This window comes from Drosophila montana, unplaced genomic scaffold, assembly GCF_035044405.1.
Source record: "Drosophila montana isolate Dmon_TW-CO22-7 unplaced genomic scaffold, ASM3504440v1 contig_3200_1, whole genome shotgun sequence".
Taxonomy (NCBI): Eukaryota; Metazoa; Arthropoda; class Insecta; order Diptera; family Drosophilidae; genus Drosophila; species Drosophila montana.
Window position 1 is genome coordinate 5,108,020 of NW_026998080.1, and position 26,860 is coordinate 5,134,879.

Sequence of the window (26,860 nt, forward strand, 5' to 3'; positions counted from 1 at the left end):
AGCTAGCTGGGCTCTCTCCAGTGTGGAAAAGAGCGTGCGCATATTTTTACGAGAAAGTACCAAATGCACGTGCACGCGGCCAACAGGGGAAATGGTTAGACAGCATAAGAGAGAGCCAGAGAGTACAGAGCAGAAATTGAGAGAGCTTTGTTTTTGTGTGCATAATTAAAATCATTTGTATTTTGTGGTTTACGGTAACTAACGGCATAACGTGCATTTTTGTATACATTGCATACATTGTGATATTATATTTGGAATGGGAGCTGGCAACTTTTTTAAATTTATAATTGACAAGCAGACAGAAATCAATAGACAAATAAACAAATCATTTGTTCTATTTATTCTGTTGCCATTGGCTGCATTGCATAATGCATATGCAGCGTGTTGCTCAATGCATCCGCTCTCTCGCAAATTGAAACTGGGTCAACGTGCGTTGTTTACCGCAATTGCAACTTGTTAAAATTTAAAGTGGCAATGCCATCATAAAACACTTAAGAAGTGATTTGTATTTCCGACACGGGCATTGATCAGGTGGCGTGACATTTGAGCCGCCACGCCGGCAAAGGGAATCCGTCAGAGTAAGAGAGAGAAAATGCACGTCTCTGCCTGGTTGTGCGTGTGACCTGTGTCAGCTGAGCGTTGGACAGGCACAGGCAGAACGTAGCTAAGTATGTAGTTACATACGTCATACACACCGTTATATGAATTTAAAAGCTTACCTGCTGTATTTGCAAACGGTTATAGTAATTTCCAGAGTTTTTGCGTCGTTGTGTTTGGAATGCCGTTATTTGCATTGGCAAACGAGCGTAGGCGAGCGAGCAGCAAGAGAGAGAGAGAGAGAGAGAGAGAAGCGCGCACATGTAATAAACACCAAACAAATGTATTATTAAACATGAAATTAATTAGTAAACAATTAAGTTACTTTATTTGTTTTTAGCCAATGCAACATTTTAGTTAAGAATAATCACACACAGATATTTTTGGCGTCGCTGTCAGCGTCAACAATATAACCACGTTCGTAGGCGTTATTCCATAAGAATTTGAGTGGCGCTTAATCACTTTTACTAAACTCTGATTTCCAACGCTGATTGGGCTATTTTAAATTTTAACTTTCACCAAATTACACACTAATGCACATGTTTTTTTTTTGTAGTTGCGCTTTTGCCAATTCGATGGCCTACTCACACTCACACACACACTTACAAAGGAACTATCACGAGCCAACAGCTCATTCGCCACCGGGCGAAAAACGTAATACGATTTATTACTTACACAAAGCTTTAAAGTTAGGGTTTTGCTTTCAATTGCGTTTTAAGATTTTAGTGTGCGTTTTAATTTCGCGCCCGCATGTACATATATAAACACACAAACTTCTTTCAATAGATATGTGTATGTATGTACATATGCATATGTGTATGTACGGCCACAACGCGTCCAATACAACGTTCTCAAAACACGTTGAGTTTGCTTCTGATACGTGTATAAAATGTCGCCGTCGCTTTTGCCACGATTATTTTCACCGTCTGATTCCGACCACTCACGCACACAGGCAAAACTGTTTGACGCTCTCTCTTGCTCTGGCTCTTGCGGTCAAATCTGTTGTATTATTACCTACTTCTGCAGCACATGCAGATGCAGTACGTCTAGTCAGTAATTAAAATAAATAATATTAATATGAAGAGTTTTATGTATCCCATTTAAAAGATGCTGCGACTATTACTATTATTTACACGCGGCGCGCTTCCAATTGTTATTTTCATATCTTTTTCTTGTTGATGTTTATATCGTATTAAAATATCGATAGTTTAAAATTTAAATTTAAATTTACGATATTTCTTACCGATTTTAATGCTATCGATACTAGGAAGTTTATATATTGGGAAATACTGTGGATACGATTCCCGCTTGGATGGCTATATGCATGTCAAGTGCATTTCCTAAAGCCTTAGACTTACAAGAGCAGAAATTAAATATAAAAACATACTTATCGATACATTTTATGAAACAAATGTTGAAAATAAACATCGGCAAATTCAATGATATCATGTACATCCACCCAGTCGGCACGCAGTCCATTCCTTTACTTTTGTATTTACGCCAGTTACCTTCGTCATAATTTTCTTTGCAATGACAGAGTGCAAATCACGTGTTTTTGGCGCTGCCACTCAGTACAATTTTTATTTGACGAAATTGCTCAGCCAGTGTTTTACTTAACGAACCATCAAAGTCTACCACCTGCGCGAAACATATAGTACGGTCACAAACCCAGTATTACAGTCACATGCAATTTTAGTAAACTTTAGCTTAGTTTAAGTTTATTTTATTTACCTTTAAAATACCTGTACGTATATAAAATATATATAAAAGGAAAGATATCTATTGGGGCTCAAAAAATGTATCTCTTGTAAAATCATGCACCAAATCCCACTCGGCAACAAATGCGTAGAGCAAAAACAATGCAAAAAGGGTCCACGAAAATATCCCCGTCGATCGTCGGGCCACGAAATTAAAGGTCAGGCACAGCCACAGCTGGGCTACAATCGCTAACAGGAGAAATATGTAACAGTTGTCGCCCTCCTCCCCGTACAGCCAGTACGAGGATCCCTTCCGCCGCACGTTCGTGTTAAACAGAAGGGCCACGCCCAAGCCCAAGGCGATGCCTGCAGGAGTAGACGAATTAATTTAACTGGTAAAAACAATAATTAAATCATTTATAAACAAAAACAAAGTATATGCTCTGCAAACGTGACGCCTGCCGAAAAAAAAACAATAAAATAAAATTATCGTTAAAATATTTTGTTTTGTTTTGGTCTCCTTCAAAATTGCGTGCGTAACGCAGACGTCGGCGCACTTATGCGGAAGCCCTGGGTTCAACCCCCGTGAAGTGAAAAAGGAAAAATATTTATTTTTTACAAATAATTTAAATTAAATGTGAATTTTTTGTTATAAATTTACTAAATGAAAAGTTTCCTTTTTACTGAAAACGGGTTAGTTAAAATATAAATCAAAACAAAATAACCAATGCTTATGCATGATTCCCAGTTAAAATCCAAAGAGGGCAAGGAACAAGATTTTTCTGGACCGATTCAAGTCTCGAATATTGTTGGGACTAGATACATAAGGCAAGATTAAGAGTAAGGTCGGGCAAGAGATATAAAAAAAGTTCTTTGTCGTGAGGGGATCGTCAAAGTCCTTAGACCAACTCTTGATGACACCCAAAGCAATCCTGTCCCTATTGACCACCATCCGCTCGAGTAACAAGATCAAGGGTCAAGAGAATGGGAATAAGCACTCAGTTACCCGGCATTGTTTGGACAAGGCTTTCTTTGCTCACTATTTACCCGCCCATTACTTAACTTGCACTTCAATTTAGGTCCCACCCATAGAATCTTCCAAGCACATAGTTTCCACAAACTTTCCGCAGTTGAGCGGGGAATTGCGAAAAAAAGTCTTATCTCTAGCACATAGTGTAGCTACCCCTTCCCTTCCCTTCCCTTCCCTTCCCTTACCTTCCCTTCCCTTCCCCAAAGGAAGAGTCAGTGAGGATTACTTACTGAAAAAGGGGCCGGCACAGCTGGCGGCAAAGGCCATTCTCTCATAGCCCTGCATGGCCAGGGCGAAGTTGGACATGAGGTCGATGGTGGCGTTCATCATCGAGCCGAAGGTGATGTCCATGAAGTCCTCGCTCAGATGCAACACGCTGCCCACAATGAAGGTGAGCACCTCGATTTCGTTGACGCACAGAACGATGATGACCAGCGAGCTGGACACGCTCAGCGTGATGAACAGCTGTGGGGCTCAGGTCAGGTGCGGTCAGGTCGGAAGCTCCTCGACTTACCAAATGGTAGGAAGGAGGCACATCGGTCCTGGCGTGCAGGAATACGAAGAGTGCCAGGGGCACCGTCAGGCAAAAGGACCACTTCGAGTAGTTCAGGTTGAGGTCGACGTACCAGGACTTGTAGACGCTGGCAAACTTGGCTGCAGGTAAGATATGAGACGGGGGGTAGGTCAAAGGTCAAAGGTTGACTCGCATACAATGAACCGCGGTGATCAGAATGAAGGGATTCGTGACAATCTGCGTGCAGTTGAGCAGCTTGCTCCAGCCGTGCTTGTACCTCTCGTAGTCCACCACGGGCACAAACATCGTGATCAGCAGCACCAGGGGCATCTTCATGACGATCATCAGCCGGCCAAAGCAGCCGCTCAGCTTCCACTCAACGGCATCGAAGGGATTCAGCGTCTCCAGGAACTCCGCTCCCAGGAATCGATTCTTTGCGTTGGACTCGCTGTGCAACATGGTCCGGTTCGTCTCGTAGTCCACCTGATCCGGCTTCTGCTCTGACAAGGGCGTCGCAAAAATATCAGCCAGCGAATTGCTGGGGTTCCTCCCTTTCTTGACATAATAATGGGAGTTGCGCTTCTTAAAGTTCATAGCCTCATTATGTTCCAATCGCAGCAGTAGGGCTATCTTCTGCTTCAGCTCCCTGCTATTCCTTTGCGAGGTTCTTTGTGCCCTTAAAGTGCGTATCTCCACTCGCAGTTCTGTGTTGTAAGACGATGTAAGAGAGCTCTAGACGGCAGTGCCCGACTAGGAGATGCCCTGTACCCTCCTTCTAATAGTATCATGGTATGGGAAATGCACCCTCGACTAACTAAGGTGTCTATGGACTAAAGCACAGAGCTTTACCCCTCAAAATGGGTTAAAGTGGGAAGTTATCGGAAAATTCCAAGGGAAGGTCGACCTATCCTCGGCTGTTAAAACAGATCATATATCCTACAAAAGGTAGGTCGACCTATCCTCGGCTGTTAAAACAGATCGCATATCCTGCAAAGGATCGTAGATTCCTTCTTCTCTTCCGATTATCAAGGGATACAGGGCATAAGAATAAGCTGTGTGAAACTTACTTCTTATGGAATATCGCATCAGAATAAGGTCGGCGACATTGACAACCAAATAGGCGACATAAACCGAGAGCAGCACTGCGACTCAGTCAGGATCATAACTATATTTAGTTATGTTATTAGCGAGAGACTTACTTATCGACTCTGTCTCGGTCACACTGTCTCCTTTGACCATGATGAAGCGCAGCAGTTCGACGGACAGCAGCAGGAAGAGCAAGTTCTGCGCAGTGCTGTGTCCGTCCATTTTAAAGGGCTTCAGATAGCAGATCATGCCCCCGGAGAGCAGCAGTATGGCGACGGCATTGCTAATGATGCTCGTGAATAGAGCCGCATTCTCCTTGATGGGCATCAGATTGGCTATCAGATCCGGGGATGAGTTGGCGAAGGCCAATATCGTGACACCGGCCAGGTACTCGTTCATGCGCATCTTGAGCGACAGAACCTTAAGAACAGGCGTTAGGCTTCGATATGGATGAAATGAAAGAGCACCGATTGCAATGATCTACCTAGCTACTTACAACGTATCCACGACAATCGACATGAGAAGCACATAGAAGAGCGCTGCAACGAACAGCAGCAGCATCACGCAAAGTTCCGTTGTCTTGTCGCGAATGCGCAGCATGCAGTACATCATCTCGAAGTAGTTGAAGTAAGTTATTATGTGACGACAGTCCTCCAGTTTCTGGGCCAGCATGCAGCGATACTGGTACGACACCTTCACCAGGCTGTGGCAACTGGTCTGTGGAAGGGCATTTAAAGCAGCCGTGCGTGCCGAATGCAAACGGAATACAAACATTGGACAGAAAGTGTCTGAACTCGTCCTCTAACATGGCCATCGCATCTACTTCTCAGATCTACTTTATATTTATTTATACACTTGTTAATTGTACTATAAGTATAACCTGCCACATTTATTTCAAGTCCTTGACAGAAAAGTAGTGCGTAGTGAAGTTGATATCTATGTTGATTTTAAGATTGAAACTCAAACGAATTCGCGACTATGGACCTTCATTCAAAGGACCTTTAATGAATCCATTTGACGTTGTAAATTATTTTGACTAAGAAGCTGAGCTTACATATATAAAAGGTTCTTAAATCACGAGATCGAATATCGAACTGGAACCAACTTTGTTTTTAACTAGATGACAATTCCAAGCAAAATCTAAAATATATTTCCCACACAATCTTACCGTTGCAGACTACTATATCATATACTACCTCTTATAACTTCTTTCCAGTCTAATGCTAATGCTGATGTATTTCAGCAAGAATCTATTACATTTTTAAGTGGATACGGAATTATTATTACAATTGAGCCCGATTTCACTGAAATATAGTCTAGATAGAATATTAATTTTTTTTTGCATTAATTTAACATTTTAATTTATTTAATTCAATTTAATATTTGTACTTGATTTTTATACAAATTTTCTCTAATGTATTTATTAACACGAGTTGGCAGCACAACGTGTTCGTGTCACGAAAAAAAGCACGACTTTCGTCTACCATTAATATCTAGATAAGCTACATAAGAGAATTAGAAGCTAGCTAGAGCGCTGAGAGTACTGAGAATACGCTGAAAGTACAGTTTCCTGTAGTGAGAGCGAGATAAAAAGCAGCTATGCCGTTCTACCACACAAATCATATGCATTTCTTGCTCTCGGAGCAAGTGAGCGATTCTCGAAGCCGAACAAAAACGAAGTCGATTTTGGACCAGACGCCACAAATATGCATGGTCCCATTCTTCTACTCTAGTTGCACCTTATACAGAGAACACATACGATATATGTTAATTCATGGTAGAGAAAGTTAATCCTTGTCAGTTATAGTTACATAGATATATGGCTAGGACGACCCCTGAGCGTAGAACATCGGGTGAGTGAAAAGGAAATGTGCTCTCTAATATTCCTTTTTTTAATACAAATGCTATATTGGAGTTAGTACCATAAGATTTCTCATTAATTTGAAGGATAAACAAATTTAGGGAATATTTCGCTTTACAAATGGTTTGATTTTATTTAAATGCTTTCGCTTTTTAAGAACTGCATAATGTGTGTGTGTTTGTGTGTGTGTGTGTGTGTTATTTGGATACATACAGTCCTTATCGTTGGACAATTGTTTTTTTTATTATTTTTAATCAATTTATATTTTTTTGTATTTATTAATTTTGGCTGTAAGTACCTACGGGAGGGATATTTCTTAATATATTTAATTTCGTTTTGTTTGATTAGTAAATTTCTTCTGTTCGTTTTTTGGGTTTTTTTTGTATTTTGTTTTTTTTAGTTGTTAATTCTTAAATTGAGTGTGTTTTTGTGTGTGTGTGTGTGTGTGTTTTTAGCGATACTATTTTGGTTCAAGTCCTTGTGTTTTATGTACATATTTAAACTAAATTAAATGCTATAAATTACTAGTGTGTGGCTTGGTTTGATATTTGAATCTCGCGTTAAGATTGGGCCAATTAAGCGACCCCGAACATAAGTACATAGCTCTGTATGGTGTGTGTGTGTGGGGTGTGTGTGGGTGTGTGTGTGTGTGTTACAATAAATAACTCTATGTTTAAGAATGCCTTAGGTGCTAAATACATACATACAAAGCTGCTAGGCATGCGAATGGAGCATAGCAGCTGCTATATATACTACACACATATATATATATATATATATATATATATATGATAACTATAGATATATATGTCCTACGTGGAAATTAACTAACATGCATACACATATACAGATTAAGATACAGATACAGATAGACGTTAATGGCTACAGGAACTAACTAGTGCCAGGGCTAACTCGTAAAGTTGTAGCTGCGGACCGCACGTCCGGGCGTGACCAGCTCCACCTTGATGTTGGCCGTGGCCGTCACCTTGGTGGTGTTGCTGTCCGAGTGCGTCGTCTCCACGGTCACCTCCGGCTGCACCACAATGCTCTGCAGCTCCGGCGGTCCATAGCCGCCACCGCCGCCGCCGGGCTGCGAGGCCTTGTGGTAGGACGGCGGCGGCCCCGCATAGGAGCAGTTCGAGCCGGAGGCGGCGCCATGTTCACGTGGTTCACGTTCGTTGCGATGCTGATAATTGTTAATGTTGTTCATATAATGATTGTTCAGATGATTCGGATGGTGACTGTGCGTGGGCGGCGTTGGCGGCGCGCTCCAATCGTTGTGCATTTGTATGGACGAGTTGCTGGACTTCCACGATTGCGGCTCCTCCGTAATGGTCGTCAGCGAGGGGTCGTTGATGTTCACGTCCTTGTGGTAATGGTGCGCCTTGTGACAGTTGTTGGAGTTGCCGGAGTTGCGCGACGAGCCACGCGATCCGTTCACCACGAACGACTTGTTGGAGCGCTTGCTGCTGCGCATGGGCACCGGCGAGGGCGTCGATATGCGATCCGGATGCTCCAGCGGCACCAGCTCCGCCTCCGGGCCCAGCATGCTCAATAGAATGGGGAACACCACCAGACTGTTGCAGGCGCCCACGCAGAGCACCACCAGCAGCAGCCAGCAGAAGTGCCGGATGACGAACTCAAAGGGCGACGTGGACAGCATAAACACCGCCATGCCGGAGGTGAGCATGCCGTGCACCAAGGGACCCAGCGACAGCTGCATGGCCAGATGAACGCGTCGCTGCCGATTGCCCACGGACGTCATGAATCCCTGCAAGAGAGTAAGGAGCGAGTGAGTTTGAGTTTGGGAAGAATCACGACGTTGACCTACCAGCGAGATGTGCACGTTGAAGCAGAGCATCATGCCCACGCCCAGTATGAGGATGACGGCGGGAATGGCGGACAGCTTGATGCCGAGCAGTGTCATGGCGCCAAAGATTTGGGCCAGCGAGGCAAGCACCGTAACGATCACAAGCACAGCAGCCCAAACGGAGAGCAGGAGCAGCGAGACGAGCACCAAGGCGGCCAGCAGGACGCAGGCCAGAATGAGGGCCAGCGAGGAGCGCAGCGTCATGTACTGTTCCCAGAAGATGAAGGGAATGCCTAAAGGATGCATTAGATGCAAGTGAGTAAGGGCTTCAAACGGTCAATCAACCTGGGTCAACCTTACCTGACGGATAGTTGGGCAGTCCGTAGCCCTCGTATTTGACGCTCAGATCGCGTATGTGGCCAATCAGGGTCTTGATCTCGGACGTGTCCGTCAGGCCGTGCAGATAGAAGGGCATCTGGGCATAGACCAGCGGCAGGCTTTTGGGTATCTTCAGGTCGTACTCGTTGGGCGCATGATAATACTGGCGCGGTTCCGGATAAAGTTTGCCCTGAAATACATTAGAGAGATCAAGTAATTTAGCATAAAGGTCGCACTTCCATTGGAGGGGAGGGGGGACTGGGGACTGGGGGGGAACTCACCTGTGAGGCACCATAGGCAAAGACGTCGTTTGTTGCCCACGCGGAGAGATAGTTGTAGAAGGCCTTGGGATTGATAATACCCTCGCTGTTCACCAGCCGATTCGTCTCCACCAGGTTCTTGTCGATCGGATTGTCGACATAGCCCGTCTGCACGATCAGCTTGTAGGCGAGAATCGCATCGCTGCTGGCATTCGGATACCAGTTCTCCTTGTGCAGTCGGCCGTCGCGGAACTCCTCGTCGAAGATGCGCTGCAGATTGATCAGCCAGTCGCGGAACAGCAGCAGCCAGAAGTCGGGCAGTCCGCCGTTGTCGTTCTTGATCACGTGCGGCACCCGGACAAAGGCCTCGTGGTAGTCGCAGAGCAGCTGCTGCTGCGTCGGATACTCGAAGTTGCCCTGGGTCACGGCGTACATGCTATAGAAGCCGAAGAGACGCGTCTGGGCGTCCAGGAACTTGTGCTCGTTGCTGTGCTTTGGCACCAGGTCGATAATGTCCAGGCCATCCTGCAAGGATGTCGCCTCGTACAGGCTGAAGATGACGGCGCACAGGAAGCCCATCACGGCCAGGAACTTGACCCAGCTGCGCATAAGGAACGGCGTATAATACTTGTACGCAAACTTGGCCAGCGAGAAGGCGGGCAGGGAACTGCCCACCGCGCCGCCAGCTGCGCGCGGCTCCAGCAGCGGATTCTGTGCCGGCTGCTGCTGCGCCTGCTGCTGCTGCTGCAGTTGGGCCGTTCGATTGTTGTTGCAGTTCTTGAGATGACGTCCGGCGCGCATGCTATTGTTGTTCATGGTCAATTGGTGGGATTTGGGCTGCTCCTTCCAAATGGGAAAGCAACAGCAAAAGATGTCCGCACGTCCAGCGGTGCGTCGGCGCAAATCCAAAGATATCATTGCCGGAAAAACCAGCAGAGCGGCGGCCAGATTGAAGCACATCACAATGGCCGCCTGCAGGCAGAAGACCTTGAGCGCGGGCACCGGAATGAAGACGGCCGCAAAGAAGGAGCCCGCCGTGCTGCAGGCGCTGAACAGTATGCTGGGACCGACCTTCTTCAAGATCAGCTTGGTCTGCTCCTTCCGGTTGCTCTCCGCATACGCGGCCGTCAGCATGAAGATGTGGTCGACGCCCAGGCCCAGTGCCAGGAAGGGCACCACCTGCGTGCTCGCCGCATTGAACACAATGCCCAGCAGGGCGCACAGGCCTAACCCGGCCGCCGTGCTGAAGCACATGAGCAGCACCCCGGCCACGCCGACGCTGCTCTGGCCGCGCACAGGATCGCGCCAGCGCAGCAGCGTGCAGAAGGCATAGAGCACGGTGGCAGCGACGCCGATCACAATGCTGACGGCGCTCGGATGCGAGAACTTGGCCAGTATATCGTCCAGGGTCGCCGAGCTGAACACATAGATGTCATAGTTGGACGCGATGCGGGACTGTTTGCGCAGCAGCTGCTCCACCTCGCGGGAGAAATTGCGCTGCCAGGCGTTGAGCACCTCGGCGGCCTTCTGCTGTGTCCAGCCAATGTGATGGACCTTGTAGTGATCCTGCCACTGGTCGTACATCTCCTTCTCGGTCATCAGCTGCACCACCGTCTGCAGAGCCTTGGCCTTCTTCAGGTGTCCGCTGCGATTGCGCTGAGCCCCGCCCACAATTAGCTGCTCCGGCCAGTGCATATACTTGGCCGCATAGCCGTAACAGCCGCCGGAGAGAATGGCACCCACATCCGGTGGCTGACGGCTGTTCTTGTTGGGCGCCGTGTCCGGGCACAGCGGATGCATGGGATTCAGGCAGGGCTTCTCCATGTAGCCGCTGCTGATGGCCGCCCGTTTCATGTACTGCTCCACGGTATCAAAGTCAAAGCTGATCTTCTGATCGGACAACTTCTGCTTCATGAACTGCATCACTGCCGACGGATTCAGAGTGCTCCACATGAGTCGCTGGTTGAGGCCGCTGTGAGATGAGGATTAGGGAATTGAAATCTACGGCTCTCTTCGAGGGATCCATTTGGTACTTACGGTATATAGACGGGTGTTTCGGGTCCCAGCAGCTGGCTGCCCTCCCAGAAACAATCGAGCGGCGTAATGATGGAGCACGGTATCAGATGCTTGAGGATTTGCTCAATATAATAGTGTCCCTCGAAGCTGGGCGTTGTCGGTGAATTGCACATGTCCCGCAGACCCCATTCCGTATCGTACATGTGCACCTTGACCGCGGTCGCCTTGACGAGCACCTCCAGATGCGATAGCAGCGCCTGCGGATGCAGCACGGATGCATTCGGATCGTGCGCCGTCTGTATGATCAGCTGATGCGTCGAGAACTCATCCTCGCCGATGGTCTTCTGCGTATAGGCCAGCTCCGATTCGAGCCGGCCGCCCTCCTGTATCCACAGCTGATGCACCTTCGAGTGTATCTGGGCGCTCTTGAGGCCCACACAGAACGTGCTCAGCACCAGGATGGCCACAAATAGCACCTTGCCCGCATGCTTCTGCACCGAGCTGCCGAGCGTTTCGAGGTGGGATTGGAATACTGAACGCAGATAGATTGCCGTGCGGTTGCCACGCGCCTTGCCCTGCGCATAAACAGAGACAGAGAGAGAGAGAGCGTAAATGAGTATTTGCTTTTTAGTTTAAATTTTAACCTTTTTTTTTTTTGGTTTTTTGGGTTTTGGTTTATGCCATAAATAACGCATTAAAATTATAACGAAACAGCGTGTGGCCCGACCGCAGCCATATAATTTATATGTTTTTGTAGCATCATCATCATCATCATCATCATCATCATGATCGTCCCATTCCATGCAACCAGCAGCACCCAACCTAACCAGCCCAGCCTACGAAAACAACACAAGAGGCCGACGCTGACGCCGACGCCGCAGTCGACGTCAACGTCGACGACGACGCAGCCGCAACCTATAATCGTTGGAAGCGCTGCCCAGGCCACACCAAGCCTGGCTTGGTCTCGGGGTCTCGGGTCTCGCTGGCTTTCTCGTCTGTTCCACAGCGTTGCACGGAAATTGAGCCCCAAATAATGAGGAGCACGCTAACGTCTCAATCGAACCTTTAACCGACCAGTCATTGCACAGTGGGACGCAGTCGCTTATTGGCTCTGACTTTGACTTTGATAGATCGACAAGGGAAGAGAGGGGGGGGGGGATGTTGGGGAGCAGGAGGGGTGGGTATAACAAATGACCTTAGCTGCCATTGTTCTCTGTTATTAATGACGCACGCATCCATTTTTATTTGACTAGTAAAATTCTTTATATATATAATAATAAAAGTAAAACAATTTCTAAAGGTCATTTTGAGGAAAATCTTTCTAACTGGAAAATTATCTAAAAGCAACTAGATTTTACTTATCAGTAACCCTTCTCTTATCCTTGTTTTAACTACATTCGTACATTATCCTGGGGTTACTTGTTAACAGAGCTAACTTTACAAGTAACTTGTAAATTAACATTAGGGTAACAGTTAACTTGTGAACATTGCCAATGCACTTTCTTTTGCCTCAGTGAAAGATTTCTAATAAGCGACAAAGAATAAAAGATACTTTTAAGCAATGCCAGCTTTACAAGTAACTTGTAAATTAACATTAGCTTTAGGATTAGGCTTACAGTTTACTTGTAAAAATTGCCAATGCACTTTCTTTTGCCTCAGTGAAAGATTTCTAATAAGCTACAAAGAATTAAAGACACTTTTAAGCAATGCTAACTTTATAAGTAAGTTGTAAATTAACATTCGTTTTAAAATTAGGCTTACAGTTTACTTGTAAACGTTGCCAATGTACTTTCTCTTGCTTTACTGAGAGATTTCTAATAAGCTACAAAGAATAGAAAGACACTTTTATGCAATGCTAGCTTTACAAGTAACATGTAATTTAAAATTAGCTTTACATTTTCCTTGTAAACATTGCCAACTGCTTCTTCAGCTGAACAAATGGAATTTCCTCGAAATCACAGAGAATAAAAGTTACAGACAAATTCTATATTTACAAGTAACTTTTAAGCTTCAACTAAATTAACAAGTTGCCTTTAAATGATGCCCGTTTCACACGTGAGCTCTGCAACATTCTCGTAGCTTCTAGTTGCGCCTCACTGTGCAGCGACGCCGCACCCAGCCACAGGTACAGAACAGACATTCCAAGCTGTGCATGAAGCGTCTCGATCTGGGGATTGGGCGCTGTTAAAAGTCTGTGTGGGGCAGACTCCTTTTGCTTTTATCGCTTTTCACAGATTTTCCGCCAGTGAAATGGGCCCAGCGTTAGGTCCAAATCAAGTTTTTTCGGTGTGTTTTTTTGTTGTTGTTGTTGTTTCGTGCTTTGTTGTTGTCGATTGTTGGTTTTTTGTTGGTTAAAAGCGCAGAGGTAAAAAATGACTTAAGTGGCATTGACTGCAAGGAAGACGGCTTTATTGTTGGGCGAGCAGTCAGTTTATGACTACCGTTAACATAGAGACGCGAGCAGCGACGCGCACGGAGGCGTCACCGCGCTGCGGCTGCGGCTGCGCGCGGGAGTCAGCCATAAATAAGCCATGCCAAAAGGTTACCAGCGCCTAATGTCTGTGTTTGCTTATTTGAAGTTATGCGTGGCATTTGTGGGTGCGCCGCCAGGTGGAGCTGGAGGTGTGTGGCATGTGGCATGTGGCACGGAGAGAGTGCCGCACTTCCTGCTGCTTAGCTATGCAGTCAGCGTCGCCGCCGCCGTTGTGTCATTTCCGCAAACTTCAAACTCAGAAGCGGCTTTGACTTTGTCGCTGTTAATTAAGTCATTGGCGGCGACGACGTCGGCAGCGGCGGCGGCGTCGTCTCTTTCAAGCTGCGCCGCATGTGGCGACTACGTTTGCAATGTTCGTGGAATTTTTCCATAATTTGTGTGTGTGTGTGTGTGTGTGTGCGTGGTGCCTAAAAGAATGTTTTTCTCTGGTCGGGCGAAGCAGCAAAACCTAAACAAAAAGACGCACACAATTCTCAGAAACTCTGCAACAATGTTGTAACTGCCGCAGGTCGCAGCAGCAGCAGCAGCAGCAGTCGACGCAGCAGCAACTACTAAAAATAAACATAATCTAGATTTGGCAGTCACTGCAGTGCAGCTCAAACTGTGCGCGATTGAGCCATCACAGCGGCTGCTGTTAACGCTTGTCAGCCTGTCCCTCCCTCTCCTGCTCCTTCTCCGCCTCCTTCTCCTCCTCCTCCGTTCGTTCGCTCGTTCGTCTGTCTCTTTTTATCCGCAACAAGCCTCGCCAAATGTAGCCTGACCATGTGACATATCATCAATCTTGCCTGCTGTTGTTGTTATTCTTCTTCTGCTGCTGCTGCTGCTTCTTCTCTTTCTGCTTCTTCTTCTTCTTCTTGCCTGAGTGCCCAGCTACAGCTACAAACACCCGCAGCTGCCGTCGCTGCCAACGTCGACGTCGTGAGGAAATGTCACAAATTGATTTATGGCCTCTGCACAGTTTGTTTTCTTCTTCTTGTTTTTGTTGCTGTTGTTGTTTTTGTTGTTGTTGCTCTTGCTTAAGCGGAAAATTGTATGTGCAGCATTTTCTTTGTAAGGAGCCTGCCAACTGGGAACAGCTTCATTAGAAATGCGCATTTTCGGTCCTAATCCGCAGCGCTTGGCTAATCCCACGGCTCACAGTTTGAAATGCACTACGCTGTGCCGCCGCGCCGTGTCGAATGCGCGACAGAGATGGCAAGCGAGCGCTTGACAGGTGCATTGTAAAGGTAAAAATACAAAATACTTTCAAACGAAGTCGAAAACAAAGACACATTTTCAGCTTGAAGTACTCCCTCTCGGCTTTTCATTAGTTATAAAACAAAAGCCGAACAAGAGATTATATAGACATATATAGTATACATATATATACATATAGTATATATACATCCACTAATCAATCAAAGAGCTCGTGGAGAGACTGACATATGCATAATTTAGCCAAAGAGCCGGGCACCCCCCACGGGCTTTGACTACTTAATTACACGGCACAAAAACCTTTCCAAATCGAGAGAGATAGATGGAAGAGCTGCCCGTCTACTTATATGTGCGCCCAGTTATAGTTGTGCCGCAATAAAAAACGAATTCAAAATATTTTTAGCATAAAACGAAACTCAATATATGTCTATCGCCGGACAAAGGCGACGTGACGGACCACCCAGCCAAGGCATAATTATCATATGGGCATCGAACACTTATAACATACATAGATACTCATCATAAATATAGATACTCATAACTATATAGATACATATGCCCGTCTCCGTTTGGGCAGTCATATTCCGTATAAGCGACGTTTTGTTCCACTTGCCCAATGGAAACGTCAACGCACTTTTATACCCTTTACAGTAGGACATTTTTATTCGAACATCAAATTTGTTAGCTCCGGAAGTGACTAATACACCATAAAAGAAAAAATCTTAAAAGAAACACTTTAATCTCTTTATAGATACCAGATATCATTCATACTTTAGATATAGATAGATAGATATGATAGGCTAGAAAGGTTTTTTAGAATATGTTATCCAAACTTTACTATCCTTCATAATTTGTGCCGGAATCATTCATACTTTGTTATATATTGGTAGATATGATAGGATAGAAAGGTTTTTTAGGATATGTTATCCAAAATTGTTTATGCTTTCTACATTTCTACTGTGTGCATGTCTTCAAGGGCATTCAAACTTCGGTGTTCCATACTCTTTTTAAGAACTCAACTCTATTTATATATGGTATATGTATTTGAATCATGTGGGAACCCATCGTTTATTATCATATTTATTATCATACATAAATTTGGAGCTTAGGCCGTATTTGTGTACATTCTTATGAAGACGGGCCTACTTATAAGTCTAGTTTACGGCTTTCACATTGATTCGAATTGGAGAGAGAGAAAGGTGTTACCCGCTAATTTATGTGAAAAGTGTGAGATATTGCTGTGAACTATATTCACAATCAACGATTAGATAGAAGCTCCACCTTAGTTTATTAAAAGCTATACATATAATAAAATAGAATTTAAAAAAAATTGTTGCAACTATTTATGACACGAATATGAGTCGCATGGAGTTGGTGAAGCCGCTGCGGAAGTTTAAGCTGGTGACAACGATGACGGCATCATCTTGCTTGATGATGCCCACGCTCTTGGCCAGCTGGACGCCATGATCCACGCGATCCTCGACAGTTTTCTTCGACTTGGAATCGTGCGTCGAGTCCTCATTGTAGCTGATCGGCCAAATGCCCCGATAAAGATTCGACTGACGTGCAATCTGATCATCGCCCGAAATGAGGCTTATTATGAGACACGGTGGCCGATAATGGCTCAATGAGTACGACGAGAATCCCTCCGAGGTAAGCACTATTATGGCCTTGGCCTTGGCCCGGATAGCTGCACTCACTGCGGCTATTAGGACGACCTGCTCGAGCTGGCTACTTGCGCTCTGAAGCAGTTCCGCGAAGAGGTTCTCATACCAGATGGCAGCCTCGGCTTCGCGACAGACCTTGCTCATGGTCTGCACACATTCCACCGGATAGTCGCCCATGGCCGTTTCGCCGGACAACATGACACAGTCGGCCCCGTCCAGCACGGCGTTGGCTACGTCGGAAAGTTCGGCGCGCGTTGCACGGGGCTTCTTGATCATGGACTCGAGCATTTGGGTGGCGCAGATTCCCGGCTTGCCGGCCCTGTTGCACTGGGCGAAAATAGTTTTCTGGGCAAGGAAGACCTTTTCCGCCGGTATCTCAATGCCCAGATCCCCGCGAGCCACCATGACGCCGTCGGACTCCTCAATTATGCTCTTGATATTCCTCATACCCTCATGGTTCTCGATCTTGGCAATGATCTTGATGCTCTTGCCCTGCTCGCCCAGCACCGAGCGTATTTCTTTAATGCCATCCGCATTCCTTACAAACGAGGCGAATATAATATCCAGGTTGTGGTCTATCGCAAACCGTAGATCCGCTTTGTCTTTTTCGGAAACGGCGGGCAAATCCACATTCACCCCGGGCAAGTTGACGCCCTTTCGTGATCCCAGTTTGCCCCCGTTTTCCACCTCGCAAACCAACTCTTCGCCCCTGACCTTCTTCACTTTCACTGAGAGCAGTCCGTCGTCCAAAAATACGCGATCCTCAGGCTTGAGCACTTTGGTAATGTTCGCATAGTCCACATAGACCCTCTCCTGCGTGCCGTTTTCCCGGAGTTCCTTGTTGGTGCTCAGTATAAAGGTTGCCCCCCTTTCTAACTCCACAGCACCAGTCGCACTGCGCCCGATGAGACCGACACGGATTTCGGGTCCTTTTGTGTCGAGGGCAATTCCCAAGTGGAATTGGTAGCCCAGGTTTTGGGAGTGGCACTCGACGGCCTGGCGCAGATTGGCCACCGTCTCCGCGTGGTGTTCGTGCGATCCGTGCGAGAAATTCAAACGGGCCATATTCATTCCGGCTTCCAACAGTTTTATCAACATTTCGACACTACGCGAGGCGGGTCCAATGGTGCAGATAATAGTCGAGAGTCGTCGAAAAATTGTCGGTGCGTCATACTCGATGAGGCAAGAGTGCTCCAGCTGACTGTTGGCCTTCTGGACAACTTGTTGTGTCTTCTCACTCCTATGAAAGAGAGCGGGTGCGAGACACAAATGAGCTCTGGAACCTTTTTACCTTTTAATCCTATTCGATCAAAGAGACGACCTGCAGATTCTGTCGGTAATAAAACTAACTCTCCCTAGAGACACAAATAAGCTCTGGAACGATTTCAACCTTTACCTTTTAATCCTATTCGATCAAAGAGCCAACCTGGAGATCTCTCGGTAATAAACTTAAGTCTCTCTGGAGAAGAATTCCAGGTCAACCTTTACTTATTTTATTAGTCCTATTCGAACAAAGAGGTGACCTGGAGAACTCTTGACAATAACCTTAACTCTCCCAAGACATACAAAAAGATCTGGAACGAACAATTCCAGGTCAACCTTTACTTATTTCATTATTCCTATGCGATCAAAGGGGCAACCTGGAGATCGCTCTCCCTAGAGACACAAAAAAGATCTGGAACGAGGTCAACCTTTACCTTTTAATCCTATGCGATCACAGAGGCAACCTGGAGATCTCTCGTTAATAAACTGAACTCTCCCTAGACTCAACTATGTTTGTCGATTCGTTTCGCAATGATCTGTATGTAGATGTGCTGTTTGACTGAAAAACTCACATGTTTCTCACGTAAATGTGTGTCATTAAACGTGTAGCTCTCATTAAAGTTATGTGCCGCCCAAAGGCGTTCTTGAATACCAAATTGCGGGCATGTCGCTGGCACGAAATCATGTCCGTTTTACCTAAAATTTGGAATTTAATATCTACCTAAAAGATTGCTGTTAACACGCACTGCCCGTAAAATAAAAGGAAAACACAAAGAAACAAACAAAATTATAAAACAAATGCTTAAAAAAAATGTACTTTGAAGTCAAAGTACAGGCTATTAGACACATCAAATGTTGCAGTGCCAAATAAATAGATAACTCAACCTTCCACACAGTTATATCATAATCGAACACTCTGGTCCCACTGTGCATTCAAATACAGTTTTTTTCTCAACACTGCGGACAGCCGCCCGCATGAAAAAGCGCATGAGTATGTGTCGTATCTGTACGCATACTGAGTTTGTGTGTGTGTGTGTGAGTGTTGGACCACACACATTGGTAACATTTAGTTACCCACGCTGCTTAAAACGAGTCAAGTTTCGCGGCTAGGCTAGCAATTAAAATAAAGTAAATGGGACGATGACGATGCATGCAAATTGTCGTTTGCCGGCAATTTATGGCGCCCCTAAAACGTGACCAGCAAGCGTTCAAGCATGTATTTACATACATACATATGTATGTATTTTGGCCACTACGTCGCTCGCCATTCAGCGAAATCGGTTAAAATTCAAAAACTAAAAGAAACAAAAAGGTTTGAAGGTCATTGGAGCAGCTGGAACTGTTGCCAGGCCGTGAGAGCGTCAGGCGGCTTTGGTTACCGTTAGGCAGCACGGTGACAAAGCCAAGCACACACACACACACACACAAGCAGTGCTGAGCCAGAGAGCGACCAAAAAGAGAGCGAAATCATCCCTACGCTGATCCACTTTGTTGCTGTGCTGCTCTTTTCTTACGCTTCAGCTTTTGCCTTATAACCACAGTTTATGCTTTTATAGCGTGGGCGTTGCAGCCAAAAAACCAAAAAAATCAAAAAAAAAAACGTAAAATAAAAATAAAAATAATGTTCAACTGGCGGCTGTCATAAAAATGCAGCAATAACTTTAAATTTAACTTCACCTGCCCGGCAAACAAAAAATAACGCTGCTTGTTTTGCTTTGCTTTTAGGCAATTTAATTTCTTTATTATTTTCATACGAAAAGGCCCAGAGATACCGACGCACACATGCTCTTACACACACGCACACACACACACACACACGCATACAGTCGGTCAGTCAGGTAGCCAAGGCGGCCACGTCGCTCATTCTCATTGAGATACAGGTACACACGCACCGAACCTGAAGCCGAGCCCGAATTTGAGTCGGCAAGGGAGAGAGGGCTAGGGCCAGGGCGAGGGCTCAATCTTGAAGTCAAAACTTGGGCCTGGGCCTGAGCCCTACCAGCTATGTCCGTTGTTTGTCCGGGCTGTCCGTTAACTGCTTTTTCAGTGAATTCCGTGATTATTGCTTGAATGTTTCTTTCCGGTATTCGCCTCGCTCTCTGTCTCTGTTTCAGCCGCAGCCGCAGTCGCAGTCGCAATCGCAGGCCCAAAAGCCTCTCTGTCCCCTTCTCTCTGCTTCAGTTGCTGTTGCTGTCTCATTTGCTGCCCAATGTCACTGCGTTGTCTTCTCTTGCTTTGGTACCTTCTTCGCTGCTGCTGCTGTTGTTTTTGTTGTTGGTTTTATCTGCTTCTCTCGGTCGGCCGGCCGGCCTGCCCGCTTGCTGTGTGGTCAAGTTAATGTCTTCATAATTCTTTTGAGTTTTTTTTTACGTCTTACGTTCGTTTGTCTGTTGTTTTTGTTCCCCGTTGCTGCTGCTGTTGTTGTTGTTGTTTTTGTTCCCCGTTGCTGGGGCACGTTGATGAAGACAATAACAGTTTTATGTGCGGCCAGAGACAGAGGTAGGGCCCGGGCCCGGGTACGGACGAATCGACTCACAGCCGGCCTAATGAAGCTGAGTGAAAAACACATTTCGACTTCCAGTTCCCCCAATAAAGTTGTCTCCGTTTCGGTGTGAGGCCTCAAAATTGAGCTGTCAATTCTGGGGCAACGTGTGGGTGCTATTTGGGGCACTGACTCCGAATCATTCGTTGTGCGTGTGTGTGTGTGCGAGTGTGTGTGTGTGTGTTTTAGTGTTGGGTTTTTGGGTATTTTTAGTTTTAATTGGGGGAGCATGATCCCAAAAGCGATCGCTCAACTGCTAAGCAGATTATAGAGCAAAGGATCAAAAGTGATCTAGGCGTTAATTTATGATTAAGGTGGGCTGCCCTGGGGTCAAGTTATTCAACACACATATATCATATAATGACATATTATATACACTAATAAGTAAACACTTATTTTGCCCGAGATTAATTTTCGAGAATTTTAGACACTCAATAGATACAAAATTCTATATTATATTCCACTTTGTTTATAAAGAAATATTTGAAGAATCCATTGAATTTAGTTTCCCACTCCACAAATTCAAATCAGAGCCGCACAAAATAAATATTATACTAAGATAAGATCTGCTGATAAGATCTCGTGCAACAGGTGTAACGCACATAAATCATTCTCACACGTTGGCCCAATATTTGTTATTCCATATCCGATGGACTTGAACCGGAGACCGAGACACTGAGTCCGGCAACAACAAGAAATCAAACAATAAAAAGTTTGAAAAAATATGAAAATAACAATAATAAAATATTTTTCCCGATCGAAAAAGTTTGACTATAAGATACACTATACAAAATTATGCATATGAAACAAAGAGAGAGAGAGGAAAATTTACTCGACAGGTTCTGATTCCCGAGGAAACGTCACTTTCTGCTTAACCTATTTAATGTACCCGCTATTACGATTTTATGAATACAGGGTATTAAAACAAAGACAAACAGCTTATAAAAACCCCACACCAAAAAAAAAACCTAAAGATCAGAGAAAACCGAGGGGCGAGTTTCGAGTGGAGAGAGACCTAGAGACGGAAAGACAGCTGTGTGCCAACTAATCCTTAAGCATACACAGGTCTAATTCGAGAAGGAGGGGCGGAGAGACAGAGACAGAGACACAGAGAGAGAGAGAGAGAGAGAGAGAGATACCTGCATAAATTGCTCGCACTCGGTGCTCAGCTCCAAGGGCTGAAGTCGAGACGAAGTGGCTTCCGAGAAGACCAAAGAAATGCTGTTGCCCAACAAAATGAAGATATCTCACGCCTACAAGCATTTCCGGCTTACAATTGACAGAGGGTAGCGTATTAGACAAAGAGCGCGAGGAGAAACGAGAGGAAGTACTCGGCCTTAACAAGTTAACTGTAATTTGAGGCGCGGGGCGTGTTAAGGACGGCAGCGGCAAAGATATTAAGAGATATTCACTAGTCCTCTGCACTTCCAGGAAAGGGTGTCAACCTAGCCAAGAAACTGTATATACCCTACTTACTTACTGCGCCTTGACTTTTGCCAAAGACTACGAAAAGGGTGAGGCTGAGGCCTTAACAATGCCCAGAAACTGAGCGACGGTTAGTATTTGAAAAGAACGATTCCTGAAATGCACTTAACCCGAAAAATGGACAGCAAATATAAGGGAACACAAATTGTTGTTTAGTTTAAAAAGGTTCGTGTTCAAGTAATGGACTTTCCCTCAGTTTAGCCTTCGAGCCAGTTTTTTTTCCCCGTTCTACCTTGAACCCCCAATTCCACGCTGTGGAGTGGATTATCCGAAATCGATTAAACACGTTCGAAAAAGAAGTTTCCAGTTCATACGTTAATTAGTTTACGAAGGTTCATGTTTAAGTAATAGACTTTCCCTCAGTTTAACCTTCGAGCATATAAAGCTGCTAGTTTTTTTCCCCCAATTCCACGCTGTGGAGTGGATTGTGCGAAATCGATTAAACACGTTCGAATTAGAATTTTTCAATTCATTCGTTATTTTGGACGCAGATCGAACAATTATTGAAACCTTTTGAAAAACATCTTTCAGGGAAGGTTTTTCGAAAAGTAAGAAATGCATTTTTTTCATCATTTTTCATCATTTGCGAATGGAATCCGCCAATCCGTACCCAAAGATGCTCGTCCCTTTGACTGTGGTCGGATGATGGAAATTTTGTGGTTTCTGCACTGCGCAAACATCTTCAACTTGTTGACTATGCAAAACATGTTTGGTCCGCAAGTAACTCCGGCTAGTACCATATTTATGTTTACTTAACTTATTACGATCTAGCTGCTTATTTACAATTTCAGGGTTTATGCTACTGGTTTTCGATTTTGGCCATGTCAATTTTTTTTGAGTAACGTTTGCCGCGCAGCCCGATAAATATTTGTTTTTCATGTGCTGTTGTGAAAAGATCGGGCGGCATGACTTAACAAAAATTGTTACCCCCACCGCCAGCAACAAATGCCGCATAAACAACAACGAAAACTTCTTCAAAATGCCGCCAATGCGGCTCAACTTCCTGTGCTGAGTGGTTGTGTGTGTGTGTGAGTGTGTGTGTGTGTGCTTTACAATTGGCACAGCGACAGATGGTAGAGAGGAGCCGAGGTACGGGAGAGACGTGCTCCAGCGATTTCATTCATGAATTTATACATATATACATATACATGTATCTTATAGATACAAATACAATGACCCTCGTCTCCAACGCCGCACATTCGTACATGGCCTGCATCCATAGTACGGTATTGCCATAAATAAACATGCGGCACAAGCAAATAAAATTCATAAGCCTAAGCCCAGCTGCGCGACTTGCAGATACTCTGTAATCTTTAGTGTGTGGAAAACTTCAGGATAATACTTTTAAGCTTAGATATCGAGCACATAAAGGGTTAAGCTCAAATTTGTCAGATTGATTGATTATTCGCTAATTTATAATAAACAAATAATTTAAGAGAAACTTAGTTGAATTTAATTATAAGTCGTGCATAGACTGTGTTGGCAAACGTTACGAGGTAAAACGAGAAGACGATTAAGAGAGACGAAAAACAACAATATAAGCTGAACGGCACAGTTTGACATTCACCTCATTGATGGAAACGTCAACCAGGGACCTCCCAGGAGGGAACGATTGTTGCTTGTTTTTGGTCTTTTATGGCATACGAATAAAGTAATAAACATAACGTTGGCCAATTTGCATATGCGCTGGCCAAATGAGCGAAAAGGGTAACACAATGCATTTGGCCGTTTTGTTGTTGCCTGGCTTCGTTAGACAAAATTAATGTCTTAATATATTTCGCTAAATTGAGTCATTAAAATAAATCGCCCATCGTCGATGACGACGACGACGACGCCGTCACGAGCAAAAGGCCAAACACACAAAACACAAACAGCAACAAGACAAGCAACAACAACAGCAACAACAACAACAACAAGGCACGACCACACCTCAGCTGCAATCGCAGTCAGCGTCGCTGCCAACTGCGATGCTGCAGCGAGCGATCGACGCGTCGCTCGCGATCGCCACAACTTTCGAGAAGTTCAATGCGAGGAGGAAACGTTGTAACGTTACAACACAGCGCCACAGCCAGACCTTACGAGAAATAATTGAGGAGCAGCGTACTCAGAGAGGCAACAAGAGCAGAGCAGAGCGGAGCAGAGCAGAGCTGCCATAATGAAGACATCAAGTTGTAAAAAGCAGCGCAGAAGGCAATGCACAAGGAGATGCGAGAAAAGGCGAGAAGCGTTGAGGCTGCTGGCCACAGTTTGACAGCCACTGCGCCCGGTCAAAAAGCGCGTGCGTCAGTGAAATATTTTTTTATTTTTTTGCTTCATTGTGGACCACCCGCACTTATTTATATAATATATATGTTATGCATGCATATGTGTGTGTGTGTGTCTTCTAGCTGACGTGACGCGCCGTGTGCGGTAGCTGCTTCTACAATTCTACAACACCAACAACAACAACAAGAAAATAAACAGAATGCTTTTGGCAACGACAACAACAAAAATCAACAGCACCCACAAAACAAAAACAACAACAGCAGCACACGAACGCGAACGATAAATAAAGCGTTGAGTAAAGTTTACTACGACATTTGTATGCTCTATAGCAAAACAAACTCTAATGTATGTAGTAATGGTATATTATTGAGGAATCTAATGTATAATATATAAACATGATAAAAGAAACAAATTTCAAAACTAGTTTAAATAAATACATATATAGCAACCGATTTGAATAGATGAAGAGCATTTCTTCACACACATGCATGTTTTCATAAGAGAATTTAATCTTCGTCTAGCGGTGGATTGCTTATCCTGTTGTTTAAGCTTTATCACTGTGCATTCCTTGTCTCAGCATCGCAAACGTAAGGGCAAAGTTGCAAAACTCATTTTTATCAAAGAGCAAATCAAAAGTTTTTGTTGTTGTTTTTGGCGTTGTCCGTGGCTGCCTTCTCCGCACACAAACACAAACACACACACACACACACACACATTGAAAGAGCTTCTGCAGTCGCCGCAGCCAGAGCTTCACTTTTTTGTGCAGTTGTTATTTTTGTAGCTGTTACTGCCGCTGTTGTTGGCTTTTTTTGTCTGCGGTCAGCCGACAACTCCGCCGCACAGTAGCACAAAATAATGAAGTTGTTTTTGTCTGTGGCTCTGGCAACTGAGTTTCGAGTCGGAGGTCTCGGGAGCCCCGATCCTGCTGTGCGCCAAGTGAAAATACATAGCTTAAGGTTTGATTCGTACAGCAGTTGACGTGTGCTGTTTTTGTTGTTGCTGTTGCTGTGAGTGAAAACCCACACACATACATACGTACATATACATATATATGCTATGTATTGTATAAACATGTGCTGCACACAAACACATGTTGAGCTATTTTTGGCTTTGAACTATGCTGGGCATACAAAGTGGCTATGTTACTTTACATTGTAACGTTAATTAACATTGACAATGTTAGAAAAACTACCTGTATGCACTTAAAAAAAAAAATGAATGTAAAAAGATATTTTGAGTAAAGTTCGATTCTTTACATTTTTCAGTTTTCCCCCATTAGTGTAGTTAAGTAAAGCAATTAATAAAGCATCGAACAGGCAACAGCAAATCGAAAAGCTGCCCGCGTTCCCTCCGCCAAGAACGACACAGCCGCAAACAACTCTATTAAAACAAATTGAGTAAAACCAAAAACGAAATGGAATCGAATCGAGCGACAAAAAAAAAACAAGCCAAAAAAACGGCGTCAGATATCAGCAATAAATTGTATCGAAAGCTGTCCCAACGGCTTAATGACTTCATTAAACAAAGCTAGGCCAGTCTGGGCCTGGATTCGGGCTTGGCTGAGCGCCAGGTCGGAGCTTTTGTGACTCTGTTTTCACTTACCTTATCAATTTGATCGAGCGCCACTTGAGCGTCCACCCAGCTGGTGCGTATGTAAAGATCCGAGAATAATTTCTCATCGACGACATCGCCGTGTGTGTCTGGAACGCGCGGCAGGCTGTCCCTGTCCATGTTGATGCGTTTGTCTGTATGTGTGTGTGTATTGTAAATTGGCTGTTAAGCTTGTGCGGCGGGTGTGGGAGGATAAAAAAGGCGCGTTCTCTCAGCTGTTAACTGTGTGCGAGGGGGAAGTTCTGTTAACTAACAGCGGCAGAAAAGTGCTACCAATCAGCTTGAAGTTCACGTTCGCTCTGCAGCCTATCTGTGTGTGTTGTCCACACGTTTACGTTTGTGTGCGTGTATTGTTTATTTTTGTTATTGATGTTCAAAAAAAAAAAACAATTACATTTTTCGCATTATTTGTATTATGTCTGCGCTGCATTTTTGCTGCATCGTAAACAGCATTTTAACACTCGCTCTCGTTTTCGCTCTCCGGCTGTCAACTGCTTCTCTCTGTTTCGTTTTGTTGTGATTGCTGGCTTCGCTTCAGCTTGAACTCGATCTGGACTCGTGCTTAAGATCGCTTCACTTTTACACTGCATTTGTGCACATTTTCCACAACAATTTCAACAATTTTCACACATAATTCACACGTTTTCCGTATCGAGCGACGCGAACGCCTCAGAAGTTTCCAACACAGCGCTGCATCACGTTTTTTCTTTCGTTTCGTTTCCTTTTCGCTCTCTGCGCGTTTTGCTTTTTATTTGATTTTTTGTTACACACACTTTGCGCACGTCGACGTTTCGTTAGCTGTTGTTGTTGCCTCGGCTATCTAATTCGTTTAATATTTGGACTTTGTTGATTTCCTTTGGATATTCATTGATATTTAAAAGCATATATTTCGACACTGTGTTATTGTATTTACAAAATCACTATCAGGCCAGCTCGGCTTGTATAAATTTGCATTCGGCGCGTTTCGTTAGTGCCGCTCGCGCAGTGAACACAACCGTTTCGTTTGAAGATCGCACGCAGTCTGAGAGATACAGATACATTTTGTATTGATGCCTTACATTGTTTTTGCTTGAAATGAATGTTAACTCAA

General features: G+C 44.8%; 3 protein-coding genes across 5 annotated transcripts; all 3 read right to left on the reverse strand.

The window, feature by feature from the left end:
* Positions 1-2,298: 2,298 nt before the first annotated feature.
* On the reverse strand, positions 2,299-5,832 carry LOC135431624 (mitochondrial sodium/calcium exchanger protein-like). 3 transcript variants are annotated; one of them, XM_064686846.1, is made up of 8 exons: positions 5,697-5,832; positions 5,421-5,641; positions 5,038-5,363; positions 4,906-4,980; positions 4,036-4,542; positions 3,839-3,978; positions 3,555-3,789; positions 2,299-2,660 (listed from the first exon to the last, which is right to left on the reverse strand). In XM_064686846.1, the coding sequence occupies exons 1-8, from the start codon at positions 5,736-5,738 to the stop codon at positions 2,377-2,379; spliced, it is 1,830 nt and encodes a 609-aa protein (XP_064542916.1). In that variant the 5' UTR covers positions 5,739-5,832; the 3' UTR covers positions 2,299-2,376. The 3 variants fall into 3 exon arrangements, with proteins under 3 accessions (XP_064542916.1, XP_064542914.1, XP_064542915.1); XM_064686844.1 differs by having other exon boundaries at positions 5,038-5,344; positions 5,421-5,756; XM_064686845.1 differs by having other exon boundaries at positions 5,421-5,749.
* A 1,111-nt stretch (positions 5,833-6,943) lies between these two features.
* On the reverse strand, positions 6,944-26,145 carry ptc (protein patched). The gene is made up of 6 exons (XM_064687400.1): positions 25,762-26,145; positions 11,271-11,824; positions 9,255-11,205; positions 8,956-9,163; positions 8,617-8,888; positions 6,944-8,556 (listed from the first exon to the last, which is right to left on the reverse strand). Exons 1-6 carry the CDS (start codon positions 25,888-25,890, stop codon positions 7,693-7,695), a joined length of 3,978 nt encoding a protein of 1,325 aa, XP_064543470.1. The 5' UTR covers positions 25,891-26,145; the 3' UTR covers positions 6,944-7,692.
* LOC135432096 (pyruvate kinase-like) lies at positions 16,202-18,668 on the reverse strand. The gene is made up of 2 exons (XM_064687568.1): positions 18,440-18,668; positions 16,202-17,844 (listed from the first exon to the last, which is right to left on the reverse strand). Exons 1-2 carry the CDS (start codon positions 18,550-18,552, stop codon positions 16,281-16,283), a joined length of 1,677 nt encoding a protein of 558 aa, XP_064543638.1. The 5' UTR covers positions 18,553-18,668; the 3' UTR covers positions 16,202-16,280.
* Positions 26,146-26,860: the final 715 nt, after the last annotated feature.

What these genes read in the sequence shown, in the direction of transcription:
- LOC135431624 (XM_064686844.1), bottom strand. Translation starts at nt 5,738, where the DNA reads ATGGCCATGTTAGAGGACGAGTTCAGACACTTTCTGTCCAATGTTTGT. An exon ending in TCGATTGTCGTGGATACGTT is followed by an intron (nt 5,345 to 5,420) that starts GTAAGTAGCTAG and finishes CCTGTTCTTAAG; the next exon opens with GTTCTGTCGCTCAAGATGCG. An exon ending in GACCGAGACAGAGTCGATAA is followed by an intron (nt 4,981 to 5,037) that starts GTAAGTCTCTCG and finishes ACTGAGTCGCAG; the next exon opens with TGCTGCTCTCGGTTTATGTC.
- LOC135432096 (XM_064687568.1), bottom strand. Translation starts at nt 18,552, where the DNA reads ATGATTTCGTGCCAGCGACATGCCCGCAATTTGGTATTCAAGAACGCC. An exon ending in CACATTTACGTGAGAAACAT is followed by an intron (nt 17,845 to 18,439) that starts GTGAGTTTTTCA and finishes TCTCTTTCATAG; the next exon opens with GAGTGAGAAGACACAACAAG.
- ptc (XM_064687400.1), bottom strand. Translation starts at nt 25,890, where the DNA reads ATGGACAGGGACAGCCTGCCGCGCGTTCCAGACACACACGGCGATGTC. An exon ending in CGCTCGATCAAATTGATAAG is followed by an intron (nt 11,825 to 25,761) that starts GTAAGTGAAAAC and finishes GTTTATGCGCAG; the next exon opens with GGCAAGGCGCGTGGCAACCG. An exon ending in TCAACGTGCACATCTCGCTG is followed by an intron (nt 8,557 to 8,616) that starts GTAGGTCAACGT and finishes ACTCTCTTGCAG; the next exon opens with GGATTCATGACGTCCGTGGG.